Below are 23507 nucleotides of genomic sequence, written 5' to 3'. Positions count from 1 at the left end.
TGGCTTTTCACACACTGCTTCTGTATTTTCTATTTAAAAATAAATAAATAAATAACACAGTGTATATCATATGCCGTGTTATGCTGTTCAGTCTGAGATTTTATTTTCCTAATTTTAAGACCCGACCAGGGGATTTGTATTATGCACTGATTTGTAAAAAATATAAGTTTTAATTATGTGTGGATGAGTTTATTAAAGTAAACTGTATATTATATGTACTGTATAACGTAAGCACATTGCTCAAGGTATCTTTCCACTCTTTTTTACCTTCATGTAATGAAAAATACAGAAAGCTACTGTAACTTTCTCTCCATCTGTCGCGGCTGTTTTGTTGTTTTTCTTTCCGGCTCCGTGGCCCCTCCCCTCCCCGTCGCTGCTGTCTCCGTGTGATGACGCAGACGCCTCGGTGTTTACTATGGCGGCTATCTGCTAATTGAAAGAAAAATGCGGGTTTTGTAGCTGCAAAGACGACAACAGTTTTTCGTAGAAAGTCGGGAGACATTGCTTTCAGAATGACCAATAGAACATCTTACTTTTACGACCCAGACGTGGGCAATTTCCACTACGGTAAGTTTAATTATTATAGTGAACCGGCCTACTCAGGGAGCTGATGCTAAGGAAAGCTAGCTACATGCTAATGTGTACGAGACTGTGCTTTATTCTTATTTTCTCAGTTCTTTTCTTTCTTTTTAACATTTAGTTTTGCGTCACTGCTACACTTTAATATTTAATTTGATTTGTTTATATATTACAGTTGGGCTTTGCTTGCGCCTTTAACCTTAAGATGTAACGTTATTGACGCGTATTGTAGCCCTGTGTTCAGTATTTGCCTGTAAAGCTTTTATTAGGATGTCTCGGTGCTTCCTACGGTGTCCTGAATGGATAACGTGGCGGTTGTGTAACAGTAACGATAAATAAAGTAATATGTCTGTCTACGCTTATGCTGCTTTTACGAAACGATACACTGTACAAATTCAAACTTCAGTGCTGCAATACGCATGCTCACAGGATATACTTACCGTGCTTATTTTTTTATTTTTATTTTGCGAATTACCTCAAGTATTTTCGCTTTTGTAACAGCGCATGGATGGCTGTTTCAGTGTTCCAAATCTCTTTCGTCATAAATTGTACCAATTTCAACCGTGTTTCTCTTTTAGGTGATTAGCCATAATGTGTACACTTAATTCTTTTTTTTTGACCTGATTAATGTCTGTGAAATGCAGATATAAGCCCTGTAATGCATGAACTGTGTGTTTCTGTTAGGTGCTGGCCACCCGATGAAGCCTCACCGGTTGTCTCTCACTCACAGTCTGGTGTTGCACTATGGACTTTACAAGAAAATGATGGTGAGCGAGCAGTAGTGACAGATACTGTCACGTGTTCACACCTGTTGATGCTTTTCACACTGAAATAACATTTGATAAATCTTGTGTTTGTTTGTTTGGTTTTTATTAGAAACAACAAGTTCATGCTGCACTCTATCAAATGTTCTTATTCCCACCAGGTGTTTAAGCCCTACAAAGCGTCTCAGCATGACATGTGTCGCTTCCACTCTGAAGACTACATTGACTTCCTACAGAAGGTCAGCCCCAATAACATGCAGGGCTTCACAAAAAGTCTCAACGCGTTTAATGTGGGAGATGACTGGTGAGTGTCTCTTTCTCGTTAAATACGTTTTTATCGAGAAAAAGAATCTGAAGGATTTAATGAAGTTTTCACAAGACCTGTGAAAAACTAAGTACACCTTTACTGCTTCCATAGGAACTAAGGACTGTAGTTTTCAAGCAGCTAACTTCCTTTTCTTACATCTAATCTGTCAGGATTGTAAATGTTTCAGTATAAAAGCCTCTCTGATCATCATGGCTGACAAACCCATAACTTAAATATTTCATGTCTGTGTGTTTTAGTCCGGTGTTTCCAGGACTGTTTGAGTTCTGCTCAAGATACACGGGAGCATCCTTACAGGGGGCTACTCAGCTCAACCACAAGGTACCACGCACACATAAACCCAGCTGATGGTTTTGGTGCTACAGAGAAAAAACAAAACAAGACTGAGGTAGCCTAGGGTGGCATCTGTTGGTTTCATTTTGAATTACAACTTAAAGTGTCGTCAGAGACACTCATTTATGTGATATCCTTGAGGAGTAGGTTGAGTCATTGATTGTTCTATGTGGCCAAGGCTCTCTAGCTGAAGTAAGAAAGAAGAAGAAAGGCCTCTCTTCGTGTTTGCTGGAGGGAACGTATCTCTCTCTCCCAGCAGCAGTAGACCTGCTGTTCAGCCTTTGGTCATGACCAAATTCATGGGCTGTATACTCACGTAGACCGTGAAGGCCGGGTCCTCAGAAGGATGCAGCACATGAATTTGGACACCCCCTTTCTGTTTGTAAAGGGCAGCTAATCAGAAAAAAGTGAACTTAAAGGGAGGATAGGAGAAGCATTGAGGAGTTTTGTGAGAATATTTTAGTTTGTGTTTAAAAACTAAAATCGTTACTCATCAAAGACATTTCTGATTTCTTGTTTTGCTTTCCATCCTTTAAAACTGTCATGGTCTTCAGCTTCGTGGTCAGTTAAAGGTGTGAGCTCTAACTGATGCTGACTCTGCTTTATTTTCCAGATTTGTGACATTGCTATAAACTGGGCTGGAGGTTTGCATCATGCCAAAAAGTTTGAGGTTAGAACAAAGCCGCATGTATTGATGTGTGTCTTCTCTGTTCAGCTCATTTGAGTTAAATGTCTCTTGGTTCTTGTGTTGGTGTAGGCCTCTGGGTTTTGCTATGTCAATGACATCGTCATCAGTATACTGGAGCTCCTCAAGTAAGACGGCGCTCCGGAGTAACTCTCCTCGAATCTTTACCGTGTCTGTTTGTGACATAAATCTCCTGCTCTGTGCTTGTTCAAGGTACCACCCCAGGGTTCTTTACATTGACATAGACATTCACCATGGCGATGGCGTCCAGGAAGCCTTTTACCTCACAGACCGAGTCATGACCGTGTCCTTTCACAAATATGGAAACTACTTTTTCCCAGGGACAGGTAAATGCAGCTTTAATTATCTAACAAATGTTTGCTGTCCACATAGTGGTGTTTATATCATTTATTATTTTACTTGCGTGCATATTCAGCCCCAAAAGTCCAATTTAAAGACATAGAAATACTGAAGTAGTCCTCTGTCAGCTGTATCAGCAGATAAATGATAAGTGTATTCCAGGCGGGTTTCTATCCATAGACTCAGGGTGTATCTGACCCTGTTGTTATGAGCCGTTTGGTCCCTATTAAGTTTGTCTTGGACTCTGTCTGGGCTGCCCTTTGTCACTGAGTCAGCTGTTTAGCAGTGCTATTTATTTTCTTTTTAAATAAGACTCTAAAGTAGTGTTTGTTTTTCTGACTGTGGAAACATTGAATGGAATTAAAAGTCCAGCAACAACAGAAGTTCGTCATCTGTTCTTCGCTCTGCTTCCTGTAGGTGACATGTACGAGGTCGGGGCAGAGAGCGGCCGGTACTACTGCCTCAATGTTCCTCTCAGAGACGGCATCGATGACCAGAGTGAGAGCAACAACACATGAGGTCACACTTTCTTATTGTTCTGTGACTATCACATGAGATTCGACCAACGTGTTTGCATGTTTTGTTTTCAGGCTACAGGCAGCTGTTCCAGCCTGTTATTAGACAGGTGGTGGATTATTACCAGCCGACCTGCATCGTCCTGCAGGTCAGTCAGTAGCTCCTATCATTTGCTTCTGTATGATTTAATCTGCGTGTGTGCGATTGCCTCACCTGGTGTGTGTCTGTCTGCAGTGTGGAGCGGACTCGCTGGGCTGTGACAGGCTGGGCTGCTTCAACCTCAGTATCCGAGGACACGGGTGAGACAAAGTTTTTTCCAGCTGAACTCAAATATTTTTAAACAGCCAGCACATGAGTACTGATAGTTGCAACATAATCTGTGTGTGTGTGGTTTTCAGTGAGTGTGTGGAGTTTGTGAAGAGCTTTAAGATCCCTCTGCTGGTTCTGGGAGGAGGAGGATACACAGTGAGGAACGTGGCTCGCTGTTGGTCAGTCTGATGTGCACTTTCCATGAATGCAGCTTTAAGATGATGATGATGATGATGATGATGATAATAATCTGTGCTGTGTTGTAGGACCTATGAGACGTCTCTGTTGTTGGATGAATCCATCAGTGATGAGCTGCCTTACAGCGGTGAGCTATGTTTCATGTTTCAGTGAGATTTTAATATCTTTGTTGGATTGTTTTTGTGCGTTCTTGTTGTCCAGGATGTCACAATGAGCCTGAAAAATGATTTATGCATAAACAACAAATTAAAAGCCAGTTAGTAGTTACTCTTAGAGTCGCTACACGTGACATTACAGAGGACTGTGGGTGAAACAAGAAGGAAAGTGAACAGAAATACTTGGAACATCCTGTTTGTCTGATTTGGTTCATCTGCAGAGTATTTTGAGTACTTTGCTCCAGACTTCACGTTGCACCCTGATGTCAGCACCAGGATAGAAAACCAGAACTCCCGACAGGTAAAAGCGTCATTCCTCTTTTCATTGGTGTAAAGTGCACAGTAGAGATCCTGACATGCAGTCGGCCGACCCTCTCACTGTGTTCATGTGTTTGCAGTATTTGGAACAAATCCGTCAGACGGTGTTTGAGAACTTGAAAATGCTGAACCACGCGCCCAGCGTTCAGATCCACGACGTCCCGTCCGACATGCTGAGCTACGAGCGCAACGACGAGCCCGACCCCGATGAGAGGGGAGCTGAGGAGAACTACACCAGGTCAGCACGAGTCAGCAACACGCGTGTATTTATAAAAGATTGGTGTGCACGATCCTCACTGTTCATGACGTGACTCCCACAGGCCGGAGGCAGCAAACGAGTTCTACGATGGTGACCACGACAACGACAAAGAGAGCGACGTAGAAATTTGACGGTATTTTCAAATTCCCTGTGGTGCAACAAAGAAAGCATTTCTTGAAGGACTCGAAAGACTGAGAACAGACTCCTGTGCGTTCTGGTCTTTGTATACACACAGAAACGTGACTTATATCAGACGTGCTCTTTTTCTCGTTTGTGCTCCAGATGTTTTGTTTCATTTTTTTTCTGCTCATGATCTTCATGTTATCTTAATGAAATGTTTGGCTTCTGAAAGACTTCTGCTGCACACAGCCTACGATTTAGATTCACCAGTCAGTCCACAGGAGTTGTGAGCAGCTGGTTGGAGGGCAGAGCGCATTAGGCGAAAAAACTGCAACACCAAGTTAGCACCAGGTGGGAAGGAAAAGGCATAACAAGAAACAAACGTGGGAGTGCCTGCTCGGTGGCATTAGTCACACACAGGCCTGCTCAGATGGTTGCTGAAGTTTTCAAAGACACAATCTCAAATATACTCATTATTCATGTGCCTTACAGCTCTGAGAAGTCCAGCACTAGCACAGAGCAGGGCACTATTTCAACTCTCACTGATCTGGCAGCCTCTGTATGCAAGGCCACCGAGCAGAAGCTGATCCAAGAACTGCCCGTGCTCCAGTTTCTTCTGGTACCCGTTGCTGTTCTGCACAAAACTGAGGATGACTGCTGATGAAGCCTGTAAATTATCTGATCATGCTTTTGCAGATGAACAGTTCTGTCTGTGGTCTTGGCAGCCACAGTAGAAACACTTTGCCCTCTTTTAGTCATAAACAGCTTTTTTGTCAATTTTGATATCGTCTTCAACTTGTTTTTAATAAACTGACTCACCCGTGTGTGTGTGTGTGTGTGTGTGTCACACATTATCTGTACGTTTTCTCTGCTGCCACCTGAGGGCGACATCGTGACATTGAACTGAAGCTGATCAAAAAAAGAAAAATGCAGGAGGTCAAGGTCGTGTAGACTTTATTCCTCATTCATCCAGTGATATTTAGAAGTTCTTGTCACAACAAACAGTACAGGAGAGTACACACTGCAGTTTAAAATCTCTGAATTATGACTTAGTTCTGTGTTTTATAAAAGTTTAACCCCATTTGAGCCGCATGTCTTAGTGACCAACTTAAGATCAACTAGCTAAACCAGTGGATTAGACCAGTACAGGACACTGGTGTAAAGTTAGTCCCACTACTTATTGTAACACCTGGGACTACATTAAGGCAGAAAATGTAGTTTATCCAGACCTCAGCAAACAACCGTCACTGCGAGGCCGTGGCCACACAGGGGTCAACACCACATTTTCATGGCCACAGAACACACGTTTCCATCTTGGTTTTTGTGACGTGAGCTCCAGGCTGGTAATAGCAAGCAGTTTCAATGTAAGCACGCAAATTAAGCATATCTGATGAATCCATTTGGATAAAGTCACCAAAAGACAGACTGAGGCTGACATGCTGATACCCGCCTGTACGCTTAACAGGAAAAAACATTTTCTGTCTGGAGTTCAAACGTATCTGCACTGCAGATGTGACCAAGTGTAAACGTTTAAAGTTCAGAGCACGTTTTGGGTTCAGGTATCAGGATGGCAGCCTGTGTTTAGCAGCAAAAGGCTGCACACATGAAAAGTCTCAACACTGATAAAAAGCTTCAGTCACATAAACTGTATCAGAACATTTCAACCCGATTAAATTCATACAACAGCAGAGAATCTGATCATTTAAAAAGCGTTACAGACACACCACAGGCAGCATTAATGCAAGGACACACAAAATGATCCTTAGCAGTAATTCATGAGTACAGAACTCTTTCTCCTCACTGGCAACCTGTCCACGGCGTCCCCACCTCTCACCCTGTGACAGCACAGAAAAGATGGACGTAACTTTAAGCAGGTCTAAAAAGTGGAGCCGACGCTTTGCTTTGAAGCTGCATTGTTGTTAAATGGACAACAGGGGGCAACGTTGGTTGCAAAAAGACTTGATTGTATAGAAGCTATGGGGGAAAATAGCCCTAGGCTTTCTTCTTGTGTGACCTCTGTAAACACTTTCCTGATGACTCCGTGACTAGTTTCGGGTTACACTGAATAATGGAATTACGGTTATTATTAGAGCCAGAAAGGAGGAATGTCCAGGGTATTCTCATTGGCTAACGACGCGTCAATCACAAGCATGCGGTGTTCTCAGTTTCACAGTCCGAGTAGCCCCTCCCCTATCACATCCCGTTTCAAAACACCAAAGACTGAAACGGCTCGAGGCTTCAGAGGGGACTTCACTAATCAGTGACGTCACATTGGCTACGTCCATCTTTTTTTTTTTTTTTTACTGTCTGTTCCCGTGACAGGTGGGATAGGTTGGGATAGACATGGGAAAAAAATTAAAATGTGCAAATGTTAAAGAACCTTTTAAATATTCAGTACATGTAGTAACATATGGCCGGTGTCCTGTCATCATTGCTTGAAATGTGCGTTTTGAAAATGGTTTCTGGACTGGAGGAGATTATGTTGCAGTAATGTGGCTGCCCACTGGGACCAAACCTGACAGCAGCGCAGCCTGTGCCACAACATACCCAGCTCTATTAATACATCCATGACCGAGGAGCCGCATTCTGCTGAGAGCAGCCAGGACGGGCACATGAAGAGACGGAGAGGAAAAAGCAGAGCAGACAGACAGATGGGCAGAAACAGTGTGACAAACAGCAGCACATGGACGAGAACAAGTCCTAAACTCTCCCACAGTAAAAAGTCTCCAATGCTGCATCATAATCATTTTACCCAAGTGTTGTAAAGATGGCAGATGTGCTTTGCTATTGCATGAAGCTTAGTGAATGTGTTACTACTGTGAGTTGTGCGCGCTGCGATGATTATTAGTCTGCACTCATGTTTTGGCCCTGACGCGACAGTCAGAGGCTCCTCTCTTTACAGTTCTGACATGGTGGTTAGTGGAGGGTGGGAGCATGTGGGTCTACAGCTCTTCGCTCTCATACAACGGCGCCGTGTGCTGGGCGGGGCTCTCCACCGTCAGAGCAGGGACGTGGCTCAGAGAGGACAGCAGCTTCAGAGTCTTGGAGCCAGCAGGAGCAGTCTTCATGGCCGGAGTTGTGCGGGCTGGTAGGGGCGGAGAGACGATGGGTTAATATATTGTTTTGGGTTTTCAGATTATTTATTTAAACTTTGATTATAAATCAAAGTTTTTAAAGAAAGCAGAGCAACACCTTTCCTGTCCCTGAGAGCAGCATCAAATCTTACTAACACTCAGGGAAAAAAATTCCTCTCATGCCAGGTGTCTGAAAATAACTCTTCTACCCTGCATGCCACAGCACAGCATAGCTCAGAGCCAGATATGTGACCAGCACATATATGCAGGAACAGTGGATGCACAGTGTTCACCTCCACAAGCCTGAATGAGACAAACCCACAACACCAACTCATCATATCCACATACAATAATGTCACCATTAAAATTTGATAATTAAAAACAAAAAAACAAAACAAAACATCTTTAGTAAACATAGAAATTCACCACTTAATGTAATTTACCTTTTTATATTTTCAAAGCAAACGTTCTACTCTTCAATGACGAGGCTGCAGACTCTTGTCTGGTACAGAATTAGTTCAGCTAAACTTCACTGATATATGTTGTTAATAACCTTCTAGGACCTGCCGTCCACATATGTGGACGTCAGATTTTGGGTTGTCTAGACCAAAATACTAAATTTTGCTCGACGAGGGCCTGATATCCACTTACGAGGACGTTTTACTGCCACTGTTCCATTGAAATTTAAAGCAAATGTCAGCAAAAATCAGGTAAAAACAAAACAAAGTAATTATTTGTGTCCCACCAGGAGGAGGCCCCGGGGCGGACCCAGGACACGCTGGAGACATATCTCTCAGCTGGCCTGGGAACACCTTTGTGTCCCCCCGGATAATCTAGAGGAGGTGGCTGGGGAGAGGGAGGTCTGGGCTTCTCTGCTTAGGCTGCTGCCCCCGCGACCCGGCCCCGGCTAAAGCGGAAGAAGATGGATGCTTGGATGGAAGTCCCAATAAGCCCAAATAGCAAAGAGAAATTAAAAATGCATGCCACGAAAGAGTTCGGGTCTTAGGAGGTTAAGCTAAAGTGCATTTAGCATTCCTTTCAGTTCACCATCAGCCTTCCCTGCTGCTGAGCCCTAACTGAATACTGTTTTAGTAAAGTTCTTGTAATAATGCTTGTATGAAGACACAACTATGGTATCTATTACTATTCCCTCCTTTTTAAAAATATTTTCAACACTCAAAGGCTATGATGTAAAAAAAACAAAACAAAAACAAACAGGAACAATTTAAAAATGATTAAGCATAAAGGCCTAAAGTTAAGATCAGATATCCTCTACTCTTCTGGTCTAAGCCTGAAATGTTATCAACTGACTAAGGTGTCAGATTAAAAACGTTTGGACTAAACTCTGCACCATCAAATGTTTTTCATTTTAATTAAGATGAATAATGGAAAGAGTTAGGAGACGTATCCAGACGCTGTGCTTTTCAACTGCATTTTCACACACTGAACTCTGTCATCACTGAGTAACATCCTAACCCAGTGCAATCCACACTATTCAGTCACATGACCGACTTAACACCTCGGTGGGCAAAACATTACTCTATTGTGACAATCCGATAGAACGTTAGAGCACTTTTGCGAATATGTGATGTCTTGATAAATCGAGCAGGTATTTGAAGTTTACACAGCACCATTCTCGCATGAAAATATCTTAAAAGTTTATTTTGTGACCCAGAAAGAGTAATATTTCAAACTCCGCCCCTCTGTGTTCCTCCGCCACTGCCTCGTTTGAGTTTTGGACGAAATGGATTCTGGGATATTGCATTTCGTCATTTCGAGCTGATTGGAGACCAAAACAGCCAATCACATTTTTTTTTGCATCCAAGTCTGTGATTGGCGGGTTTTGTGGAACAAATATAACGGTGTACAGAAAGAGTTGAGCGCGCACGGGCAGAAATGTTGAGAGCACGAGCAACACATTGCGAGCGAGCGCAAATGCAAAAACTGAGCGAGAGGGGCTGCTGTTGTGTGTGTGGATAATAGCAAACACTGAAATACAGCAATTAATTTTGTTCACTCAAATTCAGCTTTTCTTTGATCAAAATAAATTTCCCCTCAAAATGCAACACTTGCACAATGTTTTTTTTAACGTGTGCTCAGAATAGTGGCACAAAAATAACGCCATAGTCTTCACTTCTAAAAACCTCCTGATGAGCTCCCGTTTCTGAGCTCTGGTTCAGACAAAGTGCTTTAAACTCACTTTCATGTTTGCTGTGTATGGAGGACCTCTCCACGGAGCAGATGGTGTTATGTGAGAAAGCAGAAACCTAATAGCCGTGTTGTATTTGCCTCACAGTTATCGCTCGGCGATTATACCGTATTCCTCGGCAGCTCGGAGCCTCGTGCGTTCATCGAGTTTCCGCTCGATCACATAACGCGCCATTTGTTTGATGAGCTTCCAGAGACAGAGCGGGATTCATGGAGACACCGGGCACACAGCGTTTTCCATCTGGTGTTTGATTTTACAGCCTGGGCTTCTATGGTAACGAGCAGCGTGTCGTATCTCATGCAGCAGATAGCTGAGGCGGCCTCTCAGAGCTTATTTGCATATAAAAATGAACAGACTTACTTCCTACATCCAGCCTGGCGTTGCATGTGGACATGCCAGCTTCGTTGATGGCAGACAGAGTGTACCAGCCAGCATCTGACTTCATCACCCTCTCTATCAACAAGCACTGGCGGCCTGACCCGTCCTGGTACAGACTGCAGTGAAACAGTGAGAGAGACTGCAAAGTTACACATACGGGCTAAAGTGTCACAATCACAGAGTCGATGCCAGGTATCATCACCTGAACAGTGGAGTCTGAACTTAAGCTGACGCACCTCATTCTGTTGGGGTCAATGCGCAGCATGTCTTTATCCTTCTTCCAGAAAAGCTGCGGTGGAGGGGAAGCATCCACTTTGCACTCTAACCTGATCGTGTCGCCCTCTAGAGCTCTGGAGTTCACCATCTTCTGGACAAAGGTAGGAGGACGGAGCGCTTCCTGAGCTGCAGAGACGAACGAGGATACATGTGATTAGGTCCTCTCCCACGGTGAAAGGTGGTATCGTTAAATCAGTCGCCATGACGAAGTGCACAGTATGCTAATATTTACCGATTACATTGAGCCTCATGGTAAATCTGCTCTCCCCGGCTCGGTTCCTGGCCACACACTCGTACACACCAGCATGATGCACCGTCACAATCTCTATGATGAATGAGTGCATCCCTTTCTCACACACCAGCATCTTATGGTAGTCATCTGGACGAATGGCTTTACCGTCCAGATACCAGGAGACGTCGGGTGTTGGGAGGCCTCCCACCTGAAATTAACACATTTTTCATGATTCCTCACTAGTGAAAAACAGCTTATTGAACCTAATTTTGTTAGGCTTCTGGTAAAGTTTATATGAAGTATTCAGTCTTAAGAGAGCCACCTTGAAGTCAAGCCTACAGAAGCGCCCCTCCTCCACTGTGAGGTCAGGGGGGACCTGCAGGAAGCGAGGCGCGTAACATTTCTCCTGGATAGCCAATCCTTCGTTACCCCTCTCATCTGTGCGCGAGTGGTGCCTCCCCCTGCAGAGGACATTATTTATTTATAACCTCACTTTCAATGACTGAACTTTACAGGCCACTAGTGACCACACACAGACGCACGCAAGCAAATGCACTAACACCGACTGCTTTTCCTTTTCTGTCCACTGACATCACAAATATGCTATGAAGAACTTAAGCCTCCTTACCAGCAGACAGCTGGGGTTGGTTTGCACAACGATTAATTGCTTGGCTTTTGTTTTAAATTGAGGCTTTAATTGAGGTAAAGTGTATAATTTCACAACTTTGTTTTCATTTTTCTCTTGCTTCAGTGATCTGCTATTAGAATGGTATACATTTGCATTTCATGCAGCACAGACTCTGCAGATATAAAGTCAGTTTTAGCCAATTCAAAAAAATAAACTAAGACAAAAAAGGATGCTGAACAGGTTGAATGGTCAGCTACTGTTTGAGCCAGGAAGTCAGGACGTACTCTAAACTGTCTAAACTGAACCCCAACATCCCTCACTGTGCCTAAATGCATCACCTCTATGGAAGCATATGATATTATTAAAGGAGCAGGTCTTTGTGGAAAACTATAAGATTTAAACAGAAGTAATAGGAATTTAGCTTTGGCAACCAGGGTTTCTTTCCAGCAGGTTAATAACAACAGTGATAATGACACAGTGATCAGGGATGTTACACACCTACAGCAGCCGCAGAGAGGTGGAAATGCAGACAGTGAGCTCAGGTAAAGTGAAAGATAACTGCCAACTATAACAAGCATTAGCTACATTGCCTTCAAACCTAGGGGGGGGGCAAAAATCTTGCACCAAACCTGCTGTTGAACAAGATTAAGCCTAAATAAAGCTGCATTTTCAGCTGCTCCCAGCACCAGAGGCATGTTTACAAAGTCATTTTAAAACAAGCTCAAACACAAGCTCCTTGTACTCAAACTGCTAGCTTAGATTAAATTACTACAACCTGCCAGCCTTCTCTGTTCTAGCAGTGCTACCTGCAGCATCAGACAGATTAAAAATATCAAATCTACTTATAAATAATTGCCATTTTGTTTTTTAGCCTGCAGATGAAGTGCACAAGTGCACAGATGCTGGATAAACATTAAATGAAACCTGGATTAATCATTCTGTGCAAATGTAGAAGTTGTATTTACCATAGTCCACCCGTGTGTCTTCCTTCTGGTGAATCTGGCTGTAACAGAAAGACTGAGATAAACTGACACAATCACACTGTAGGTTTCAGCTTTGAAAACTAGCTCATACAGGTCAACAGGAATGACAGCAACTGTGTGTGTGTGTGTGTGTGTGTGTGTGTGTGTGTGCGCGCTGACACGATGGTGCTGTTGTCACGACTGAGAGGTTCATTCCCAGAAACAAGCTAGAAAAAGCTGCTGACAACCTCGTTGGCTTGAGAGGATGATGTGTGTGTGAGAGAAATTAGATGGTGCAAAGCCCTGTGAGCAACAGGCTTTTTGACAGAACAATCCCACGTGCGCGCGCACACACACACAGTGACGTGGTCAAAATGACAGTGTGAAGCCGCTCGCTGTGGCTGCTGATTATACTGCTGCACTTTCTCATCTTCAAGCTTGGGAGCCCATCAGGAGGCCCTGAGAGGGAAACTGGCTCCCTGCTCTGCTATTCAAACCCAAATGACTGTATTAATGCGAGGTCTTCACTTAACGGCTAAATGAAAGCTAATGGGTTTTGGAACAGGGCCAGCATGAACGTCAGCCCTGCAGCACACTCTGAAACGCTCTCTTGAGATTGGAAATTTTTTTCATAATAACGGAGAATTCAAAGCTGTACCTGGTCGAGTTGTGAGTCTGAAAGATTGTCTTGGTCAAACATGTAGGTAGTGTTGTCTGGACCCAACAGCCTACGAGCCATGCGCTCCTCGTAAGACAGCTTCTGTAAAAATGAAGCTTCATGTTGGTAAGTTTTAATTGATTACATCATTTTTAACCAACACACAGAATGGGTCACTGATGTTTCTGGTAAACTACTGCACTACGTTCTCTTCAAACAGACATTGTGTGTGTGTGTGTGTGTGTGGGGTGGAGGAGGGGGGCACACCTGGCTGTTTCTCCTCCTGGCTTCCTTTGAGCGAAGCTTCTTTTCCAGATCCTGAATCAAAGCGTCTTTGGAACCTTGAATGTCTTCATCTGTGGAGCGGGCGGAGGACGGTCGAGGAGCTATAGCCTTCTTCAGTATGGGTTTGGGAAGGCTGTGAAGTAGAAAGGAAGGAGGGAGAGAACTGAACCCTTCTCCTTACTTCCTGTGTCCTACTTTATTTAGAGGTTTCTTTTTTCTTATATATAAAAGAAAGCACAAATGTATGCACTGAAAGGATTATATGCATACTTACTACAACAAATATTACAATAATAAAGTACTGGTGGATGCTCATACTAAACATGACTAAAGCTAAAAGCTTAGGCTTCAGACTGCTGGGTTGTTTTTTCTTGAATCTCAACGTCGCGTAAGGGCGGATATTCTTCTTATGGTCGTCTTATGCACACAGCTCGGGCCATGAGCAGCTCCAGCCTCCTGTTAGTAAAATCTTTTATTTGTACAGGCAGCCAATAACAGGAAAGCTGGATTATAGTTTGGGGAGAGAGAGAGCTAAATAGCTTTGAGACAATGGTTGGACTGAGTGCCTATTATAAAATAAAGATTACTTTGAGTTCAACACTTAAAAACACGGAGAAATAAGTAGAATCTCCTTTAACTGATTTCACAGGACTGTACAGAGTCCTGTCAAAGCTCCATGGCTGGTTAAAAGTTATTCTAAACTCTGAAGAACCTGACATCTGCTCAAAGTGTGTACACTCAGGCAGCCATCTATTAGGTACAGCTATCCATCCATCTTCTTCCACTTGTCCAGGGCCGGGTTGCAGGGGCAGCAGCCTAAGCAGAGAAGCTCAGACCTCCCTCTCCCCGGCCACCTCCTCCAGCTTGTCCGGGGAAACAGCCAGGCGTTCCCAGGCCAGCTGAAAGATATTATTTCTCCAGCGTGTCCTGGGTCTGCCCCGGGGCCTCCTCCCGGTCGGACACCTCTCCCAGCAGGCATCCTTATCAGATGCCTGAACCACCTCAACTGGCTCCTTTCGATGTGGAGGGGCAGCGGCTCTACTCTGAGCCCCTCCTGGATGGCTGAATTTCTCACCCTATCTCTAAGGGAGAGGCCAGCCACCCTTCAGAGGAAGCCCACAGCTTCAATGCGCGATCTCGTTCTTTTGGTCACTACCCACAGGAACGTAGATCGACCGGTACAGCCTGGGATAAATTCTTCCTTCATGAAGTTTTTGTTTAAACTTTCTGACAGAAATGTTTCAATTTTATTATCAGTTTGGAGGCTGCATGGAGTTATGCTGTGTTTTGGTTTATTTTCAATGTCAAAATATCAGAAACTGAATTTGTACCGACTGTAATAATGTGCATGCCAAATTGTAAACTGAGGTATCGAGCAACTCACGTGCTTGGCGTCCCCTTATAGCTGGCAGGTAAGGAGACCACAGCAGGCTGTACACTGTTCTGGGTGATGGGAGTGAAAGGCTGCTGTGGGACACAGGAGGGTGAGGAAGAAGAAGAGAGAGGGGAGCGTGGGAGGGAAGGAGACACTGGCGGAGGTTGTTGAGGGAGAGCAGATGAAGAAGAGGAGGTTCTCAGAGGGAGGAGAGGGCTTGAGGGTGCGAGTGGGGAGCGGGAGGGGGAGGTGGAGGAGAGGGGACGGTTGGTGGTAGGAGACAGTTTGGAGGAGGACTGGGAGGGTAACACTGAGCAGAGGTAAGCAGCAGAGGCCGACATGCTGTCCTGGTTAGCAGGTAAGGTGGCGCTGCCAAGGCCAGTAGCACTGGGGATGCTAGGGGTGAGGGTGATGGTGGAGCGCATGGTGGTGCGGGGGAGAGATGAGGATGGGAGAGATGAGAAGGAGGTGGGAGAGTGACTGAGCATAGGGCCGGCGGAGGAAAGAGCAGGTACAGCAGAGGAGGCCGGGGTGGAGACAGGGGAGCTGAGGCTGGATGAAGACGGAGAACTCTTGGCTGTTCCGTTGGCCTGGATGTGGATCTGTGGCGGTGCGGCAGACTGGTATTGGTTCTGACTGAGGCTCAGTGACTGAAACTGTGACTGGGTCTCTGACAAGGACTTTGACGCGGACTGAGAAAATGACTGACTTTGTGTGGACATGGCTTTAGTTTGAATCTGCGTCTCCAGGACATTTGGACTTTTCTGGGCACTGTTGAGGTTCTGCTGGGAGTTGTTTTGGTTTTCCTGGGCTTCCTTCAGCACGCTGTCGTAGCTGGGTGCCTGGAAGGCCGGCTGAGACTGAATAAAATGCCTCGGTCGCTCATAGTTGAAGGCGCTGGGAGGGAACGTGCTGGGAGTGAACGTAGGCAGGTCGGACAGGTTCATGTTGTTGCCTCCTGACTGGGAGGACTGGAATGAAGAGGAAAACCAAATTTGCACCATGGAATAAGACTGGATCATGCAACATCTCAGTGCAATGATTAAATAAAAAATTCTGAGCTTTTTACATTTGACAACAGAAATACTCTTACTGTGAAACTGAGCTTGCTTGGGGTGAACAGCTTGGGCGCCTGGGCTTTCTCCTTGACTTCTGGCGGTGGTGAGGGTGAGGGTGGTAGGGTTGGGCTAGACGTACAAGTTTGGGCGGTAACCTCTGGGGATCTCTGGCCCTCTGAGCTCAGGGCGATCTCGTCCTCGCTCCGCCCAAAGATTTCTTCAGAGTACTGGTTGGCCAGCTGAGGTTCAGGGAAACTGCCATAAAGACAAGTGTGTTAGCTGTAGATTTAAAATATATTACAACAAGTCCCTCAAAGGTCAAGGATTTTTCTCTCAATAACCCCCAATGTGTCCACGTTCTTCGTTTACCAACTTCTGGTTCCAAAATGTGGAGTCTGGTGTTGTACACATTTTACGGGATACACAAGTTTCCCACAGCTATACAGTCATTTGAGGTGGGAGGGATGTCTTTGAAGTAGTGACTTAAATACTCATGTATGCGATCCATATGATAAAAAGTGTATTTGTATTGTTTAAAAAAAAAAAAGAAGATTACAGTATGTTTCAAAATAACTGAAACGGTACCAGTGAGGCTGTTTAATGAAAGTAACAGATATCTACTCCCATTTCAGCCCACTCGCTGGTTTTCCTCCTGTAATACCGAGCCTGGCTCGACCTCTATTTTTCTACTAGGAAAGAATGTTGTTCCCATGGCTACCACGAAGTCTGGGCTACGCAGGAGCAGTAATGACAATAGCAGTCTCCCTCTCTTTACGCGCTCTCACACACTTCCTTGCATCCACACACTTGTTCTGCACTTCTCCTGGGGGCACAAGATGACTAGCCAGCATCAGCTGACCCAGAGCCTAAAACCTTGGATCTGAATCAACGCTGTCTGATAGATGCTTATTGGGAGATTCTGAAGCATGTTAGACTTAGTGGTGTAAGCACAAAAGACAAGTGTAAAGTGTTCTGTAAGTGGAGGTGTGTGTAATCTCTGGCCTATTTTATATCTCCTTTTATATCCTCATTACAAAGAGTTTGTAATAAGGATATAAAACTGTCTTTGGAGAATGGTAAAGCTTGGAGTCTAATGAAAACAAAAAAAAAAAGAGCTGCATGGCTTTCATTTTATTTATTTATTTGAAAGAAATGGGCCCCTAGATATATGTAATCAGGACTTTTTACAGGTGAAAACTTAATGTGTCGATGATCTTTGCTAGACATGCTAAGCAGGAGAAATGTTCTTGGTACTATATCTGTGATGTGTACATATCAGCAGAGAACTCTGAATACGCACATTTCAGTCATTTAACGGTTTCAGGTTAGCATGATTGGATTGAGGATTTAAAGATCAGTGATGTTCCTTCTACCCAAGCGGTTGGTTTATAGCTTTGGACAGTACTGTGTTATCTGAGGGGGTTTCAAAATTCTGACAGCATGAGTTTTAATCTATAAGTAAGAACCAAATTAACTACAGTTTGGGAATATTTGCCATGTTTTAACAGACATGGATGCATCTGTGTGGACTTTCTGCTTCTTGAAAGTAGAGTCCGACTGATCCAGGATTTTTTAAGACAAGTACTGATATTTGGGGATTTAAAAATCTGATACAGACCAATCAGACATTTGTTATGTGTAGTTACTCTGCTCAGATCAGCTGGTTGTTTGTCTCATCACCAACTCTTACAAAGTGCCTTCTAATGAACAAACTCATAACACAGTTGAAGGTCGCTTCTCCCATTTCTTCCCATTTCCATTTATTGGCAGTTATAAATGCAAACACCAGCAGATCAGTAAATAGCGCACACTGGCTGCCTGAAAACTTCTGTCTGAAGAGTGTAACACTTTAAATTGCCAGTTTGCCAACATCTCTGCTCAGTACACTTATCGGTTTGTTTCCCTCGCTCTGTTTAACCTTTCTCAGTTTAATACACATACAGTTAAACAGAATTTTAAGTATAGACTGCTGTAAAAGCTTTAGTGTGTCTATCGTCTATGTAACATACATATGAAATCCGGTCATGTTAAAAAAAAAAAAAAATTAAAAAAAAAGCAGTGTTAGGAGCTGTCAGGCCTTAAATGTGCAACACTGTAGCTTACTGCTGCAAAAAAACAAACAACTTCTATAATAAACTTCATAATAAACATTGTGAACTACCGGTACATTCATGAGTATTCCATCGAGCTCAGAAGAACTGAAATAGTCAGAACTCTGTTGAACAAAGTCATGATCCAGTCTTTAAATTATAGAATAGAATAGAATAATCCTTTAATTGTCCCACAAGGGGAAATTTGGTTGTAACAGCAGCCAAAAAGACAGATATACAAACAAACAGTGCACAGGACGTGGAACAGAAACATACACAATTTTTACATATTTACATCAAGGACAGTGGTTACTATATACAGAGAGTATTGTACAGTTATTAAATTAAATAATATGGGGTGGACTGAATGTAGTGTGAAGCGCTTTGGGGTCCTTAGGGACTAGAAAAGCGCTATACAAATGCAGGCCATTTAAATAAAAATAGCTACAGATAAGAGGCAAAGCAGGTTGTAGTGTGAATCGGTTGATTAACTTATTGCAGTTACAGCGCAGATGTAAACATCTATGTTTGTTGGGAGCAGTTCTGATTGTACAGTCTGACAGCTGCAGGGAGGAAGGACCTGTGGAAACGCTCCTTCATGCATCTAGGATGCAGCAGTTTGTCACTGAAGGAGCTCTGCAGTTCAGCAACATTTACATGCATGGGGTGGGAGACTGTCCATCAGAGATGTTATTTTGGCCAGGGTCCTTCTGTCTCCCACCACCTGCACTGGGTCCAGAGTGCATCCCAGAACAGAGCTGGCCTTCCTGATGAGTTTATCCAACCTCTTCCTCTCAGCTGCCGATAAACCGCTGCTCCAACATACAACACTGTAAAAAATGACAGATGCCACCACAGAGTCATAGAAGGTCTTTAAAAGCGCTCCCTGGACTCCAAATGACCTCAGCCGCCTCAGCAGGGAGAGTCTGCTCTGACCCTTCCTGTAAAGAGCATCAGTGTTGTGGCTCCAGTCCAGTTTATTATTCAGGTGAACACCCAGGTACCTATAAGAGTCCACTATCTCAATGTCCACTCCCTGGATGTTCACCGGTGTCAGTGTGGTGGGTCTGCGTCTCCGGAAGTCCACCACCAACTCCTTGGTTTTCCCGGCGTTGATCAGCAGGTGGTTCTGCTGACACCAGTCAACAAAGTCCAGAGTCCACTGTCTGTACTCTGAGTCTGTACCTGTGATGAGGCCGACTATGACAGAGTCGTCAGAGAACTTCTGTAGGTGGCAGCCTGGGGAGTTGATGGAGAAGTCTGCAGTGTAGAGGGTGAAGAGGAACGGTGCCAGCACAGTCCCTGTGGGGCCCCCGTACTGCAGACCAGCGTGTCAGAGACACAGCCCTGTGACCTCACATACTGTGGACGTTCTGTGAGGTAGTCCAGTATCCACTGGGACATGTGTTGGTCCACTCCCGATAGCTCCAGCTTGTCTCTCAGAAGTCATGGCTGGATGGTGTTAAAAGCACTGGAGAAATCAAAGAACATGATCCTCACAGTGCTTCCAGGCTTCTCCAGGTGAGTCAGAGCTTGGTGCAGGAGGTAGATGATGGCGTCCTCCACCCCAATGCCAGTCTGGTAAGCAAACTGCAGCGGATCCAATGAAGACCTCACCAGGGGGCGCAGCCTGTCACTTTCCCCAGTGACAGGCTCAGGTTGAACAGATATCCTAGGATGCCACACAGTTCATCTGCGCAGCATCTCAGGAGCCTGGAGCTGACGCCATCTGGACCTGCAGCCTTCCGTACCTTGATCTTGCGAAGCTCATTCCTCACTTGAAGTGCTGAGATAGAAAGAGTGGATTTTGGGGGAGGGGTGTGTATGTTGGAGTCCACAGAAGCCGGGGGTGGGTGTAATGACTGGGAGCTGGGAGGCGTGAAGCTGAGAGGTGTGAAGTCCTGAGATGAAGGACAGGCAGTCCCTGAAGATGAAGGAGATTGCAGCAGGGGGGACGATGTTGTGGGAGGGGTGGGTGTTTGATCAAACCTATTAAAATATTTATTTAGGTCATTCACCCACCCCAAGTCTCCTGCAGCCTGGGGGGTTGGTTTTTGTCCTGAGATTGTCTTCAGGCTGTTCCAAACCCCTCTGATGTTATCCTGTTGCAGCTGCATCTTCCTCCTGTAATTTTCCTTGCCTTATCTTCCATTTCAGCTTCTTCTGAACAACTCTCAGCTCCTGTTTGTCTCCAGATCTAAAGACTCTCTTCTTCTCCTTGAGGAGAGCCTTAATTTCAGGATTTATCCATGGCGTGTTGTTAGAAAAACACCGTACCTTTTTGATGGGTACGGTGTTGTCCACACAGAAGTTCATGTAATCCGTAATGCAGTCTTTGATACTGTTGACGTCATCCTCCAGCGGGCTGCAGAGGTTGTCCCACACAGTAGAACGGAAACAGTCCCTCAGAGCCTCTTCAGTCTCTGCTGACCATTTCCTTACGGTGCGTTTCACTACTGGTTCTCTGTGTACTAGAGGTTTATACATAGACTGAAGATGGACAGGGAGATGTGATTAAAGTCCCCAGAGATCAGGAAAAGGGCCTGAGGGTGCTGTGTTTGGAGTCTGCTGGCTACAGTGTGCAGGACCTCACAGGCAGCTGCAACGTTAGCAGAGGGCGGGACATACACAGCTATCATAATCACGTGTGTAAACTCTCGCGGTAGATAGTACGGTCTCATGCTAACCGCTAGCAGCTCAATGTCCTTACAGCATAGCGTCTCTTTGATAGATAAATGCCCAGAGTTACACCATCTATCGTTCACAAACACAGCCAGACCCCCTCCTCTCTTCTTACCACTCTCCGTTGTTCTGTCGGCCCGGATCAGATGAAAACCATCCATGTTTACGTGTGAGTCCGGAGTTAGCGCAGTTAGCCACGACTCTGTGAAGCACATCAGGCTGCACTCCCTGTAGCTCCTCTGATGTCGGTAAGGGCCGCCAGTTCGTCTACTTTATTGGGGAGAGATCTCACATTCCCCATAATAATAGATGGAATCGCTGGCCGGTAACCTCCTAACTTTACTGCGACGCCCGATCCCGGCCCAGTACCGCGTCTCTTCCTCCTCACCTCACGGGGGATGTAGCTTGCTTGGCGGTAGGCAGGGCAGCGGAGGCTCCGAGGGCTAACAGCTGATCCCTGCTGTAAACAATGGGAGGTGGACCTCCACGCGCTCTCCGGACAAAGACGCCGTAAAAAATGTAATAAAGAACACCATTGTCCATAGAATTCTGAGCTCCATTGTGGGGGACAGCAGTCACAATAGAAAAACAAAAACAATAAACACAAAAAACAAAGAGGAACATATATTAAAGAGAAAAAAGGACTTGTCAGGTGGAGCTGCTGATACTGGCTGCCAGCTCGGAGTGGCGCCGGAAGTAGGGACTCGGGCATAAAGATGATTTCTTTGCAGCTTTTAACAGAGACAGTGTTGGGAAGGTTACTTTTAAAATGTATTCCATTACAGAATACATGCCCAAAATGTATTCTGTAACGTATTCCGTTACGTTACTCAATGAGAGTAACGTATTCTGAATACTTTGGATTACTTAATATATTATCATGCATTTTACAACTACGTGAATGTACTATTGCTGTGTGATTTATTACTATTACTGAAGGTCCGCGGCTCCGAACCGTAGTAAAGGGACCTCTGACTAATACGGGTTCTGTAGGGCTCTTAGCCGAAAAATAGCTTTACTTTGTTGTCTGGGTCAACTCTGCTTGCGAGAGACAGAGAGAGGCGTTGAAAGGCTGCTCCAACGGAACTTATTGTTTCGGAGGAAAACACGAACACAGCGTACTGTCGAGTTTTATTGGCTTACTTACAGCTGGGCTCATCAGGCACTCTTCTTGGCTCAGTGGTTATTATTATATTTACATGCTTCCAGCTCCTGTTTTTGCTCGATGACAACTCGTACTTTCGACTCTCCTTTTTCTCCACCATAACAAGTATGGCAGTCCATTCTCCCTGCAGCACGGACTACACTGCCCATGATGCTACATTCTGCATTCTGCCTATTAGCTTAGCACAACAACAACAACAAAAAGGCGCTCTCTCACCCAGGAAACACGCAGAGCGAGAGCGTCACCCTGTAACCATGGCAACCGCAACACTGCCGCCTGGAACAACAGAACGTAGCTGTCAAACAAAACCCAAACAGTCCTGACCCGCCACAATATGAAACAGGAAAGTACGCCGTGTAATCCATTTATTTCAACAAAGTAACTGTATTCTAAATACCACCTTTTTAAACGGTAACTGTAACGGAATACAGTTACTCATATTTTGTATTTTAAATACGTAACGGCGGTACATGTATTCCGTTACTCCCCAACACTGACAGAGATTATATGTGTTTTTCAGCACCGACTGTCCCCCTATACACTTTTGTACACTGCTGAAATTTTCTGGGGAAAAAAACAACACAATTTTTTTAAAAAGCTAATGCCTTTCAGCAAACGCCCATGTACTGCATTGCACGGTTTTGTTAAATATCCTAAAGTCACTGTACAAAGAAATCAGCTGATTCTGATTCATTTTTCTCAGATCTGATTGGTTAATTCCTCATATCCACACAAATAGTGTCATATACCTACAAGCCTGGTGAAATATGAGGAAGGCCTGAAAAAACAGACCCTGCTCAGGCCTACTGGTTAAACGCTCCTGCTTTTTGTAAGTCGATATTAACCTGCCAGAGGCTCAGTTAATTAATGACAGTGCATTCAATGTGTTGATCCATGTGTGGGATTTTTTTTGTGTGTGTTTTAAATGCTACTGTCTGAATACATGATATATGTGCCCGTGTGCGTCTGTGATCTAATCCTGTGAAAGTGTGTGAGTTTGTGTGATTAAGTGGGCAAAGCTATATTAATCTTGGTATTCGGACATCGGCTGGCAGGTGCAGACACTTTACTGGTGACCCAACCCGTTTAACGCGCGCGCGCGCACACACACACACACACACACACACACAAAAAGACTTGCATGGAACATCACTGACTGCAACACAGTAACGATATAATATGAATCTATTCTTTGATTCTATCATTTCCCTTTATATCTTGGTAACAGCCATGGAACTTGGGGTGGGGGTGAGTGGTTGTGGGTACTTAATAAAAGAAAAAAGGAAGAAAATGGAAAACAAAGTCACTCCTATATGTGCCAGCTGGGTCACACAAAGTGCCTCAAAGAAAACAAACCCATTCATTTTCAGATTTTAAAGTGCTCTTTAACAGGTGTTCTGGGAATCAAAACATCCTACCCAATGTTTCTGCGCAGACGCGGCGCAGGCGCACAACACCAACGCCGAATTAACTTCTTTTTCTCTCACCCATCCGGAATACTTCTTAAGGTTATG

The 23507-nt window shown here is 44.5% G+C and overlaps 2 protein-coding genes across 3 annotated transcripts in view; one reads left to right on the top strand and one right to left on the bottom strand.

The window, feature by feature from the left end:
* Positions 1-367: 367 nt before the first annotated feature.
* On the top strand, positions 368-5745 carry hdac3 (histone deacetylase 3). The gene is made up of 15 exons (XM_005949581.3): positions 368-567; positions 1264-1346; positions 1505-1647; positions 1908-1989; positions 2615-2671; positions 2759-2814; positions 2900-3033; positions 3464-3544; positions 3637-3710; positions 3797-3861; positions 3961-4050; positions 4138-4196; positions 4446-4525; positions 4623-4780; positions 4863-5745. The coding sequence occupies exons 1-15, from the start codon at positions 513-515 to the stop codon at positions 4930-4932; spliced, it is 1287 nt and encodes a 428-aa protein (XP_005949643.1). The 5' UTR covers positions 368-512; the 3' UTR covers positions 4933-5745.
* A 113-nt stretch (positions 5746-5858) lies between these two features.
* myot (myotilin) overlaps positions 5859-23507 on the bottom strand; it is a 39490-nt gene continuing 21841 nt past the window's right edge. For both annotated transcript variants that reach the window (XM_042215222.1, XM_005949582.2), the window contains 10 exons: positions 16092-16311; positions 15008-15969; positions 13606-13756; positions 13339-13440; positions 12684-12721; positions 11413-11551; positions 11091-11298; positions 10819-10984; positions 10565-10698; positions 5859-8006 (listed from right to left, as the gene is read on the bottom strand). In XM_042215222.1, coding sequence (XP_042071156.1) covers positions 7864-8006; positions 10565-10698; positions 10819-10984; positions 11091-11298; positions 11413-11551; positions 12684-12721; positions 13339-13440; positions 13606-13756; positions 15008-15969; positions 16092-16311 — 2263 coding nt within the window. In that variant the 3' untranslated portion in view covers positions 5859-7863. The remainder of the gene's footprint in view (positions 8007-10564; positions 10699-10818; positions 10985-11090; positions 11299-11412; positions 11552-12683; positions 12722-13338; positions 13441-13605; positions 13757-15007; positions 15970-16091; positions 16312-23507) is intronic.

The sequence above is a fragment of the Haplochromis burtoni genome, unplaced genomic scaffold (genome assembly GCF_018398535.1).
Source record: "Haplochromis burtoni strain Fernald_Lab_line unplaced genomic scaffold, NCSU_Asbu1 Contig_684, whole genome shotgun sequence".
NCBI classification, from domain to species: domain Eukaryota; kingdom Metazoa; phylum Chordata; class Actinopteri; order Cichliformes; family Cichlidae; genus Haplochromis; species Haplochromis burtoni.
The sequence above is the reverse complement of the archived record's forward strand: the minus strand, read 5'-3'. Positions and strand labels throughout refer to the sequence as shown.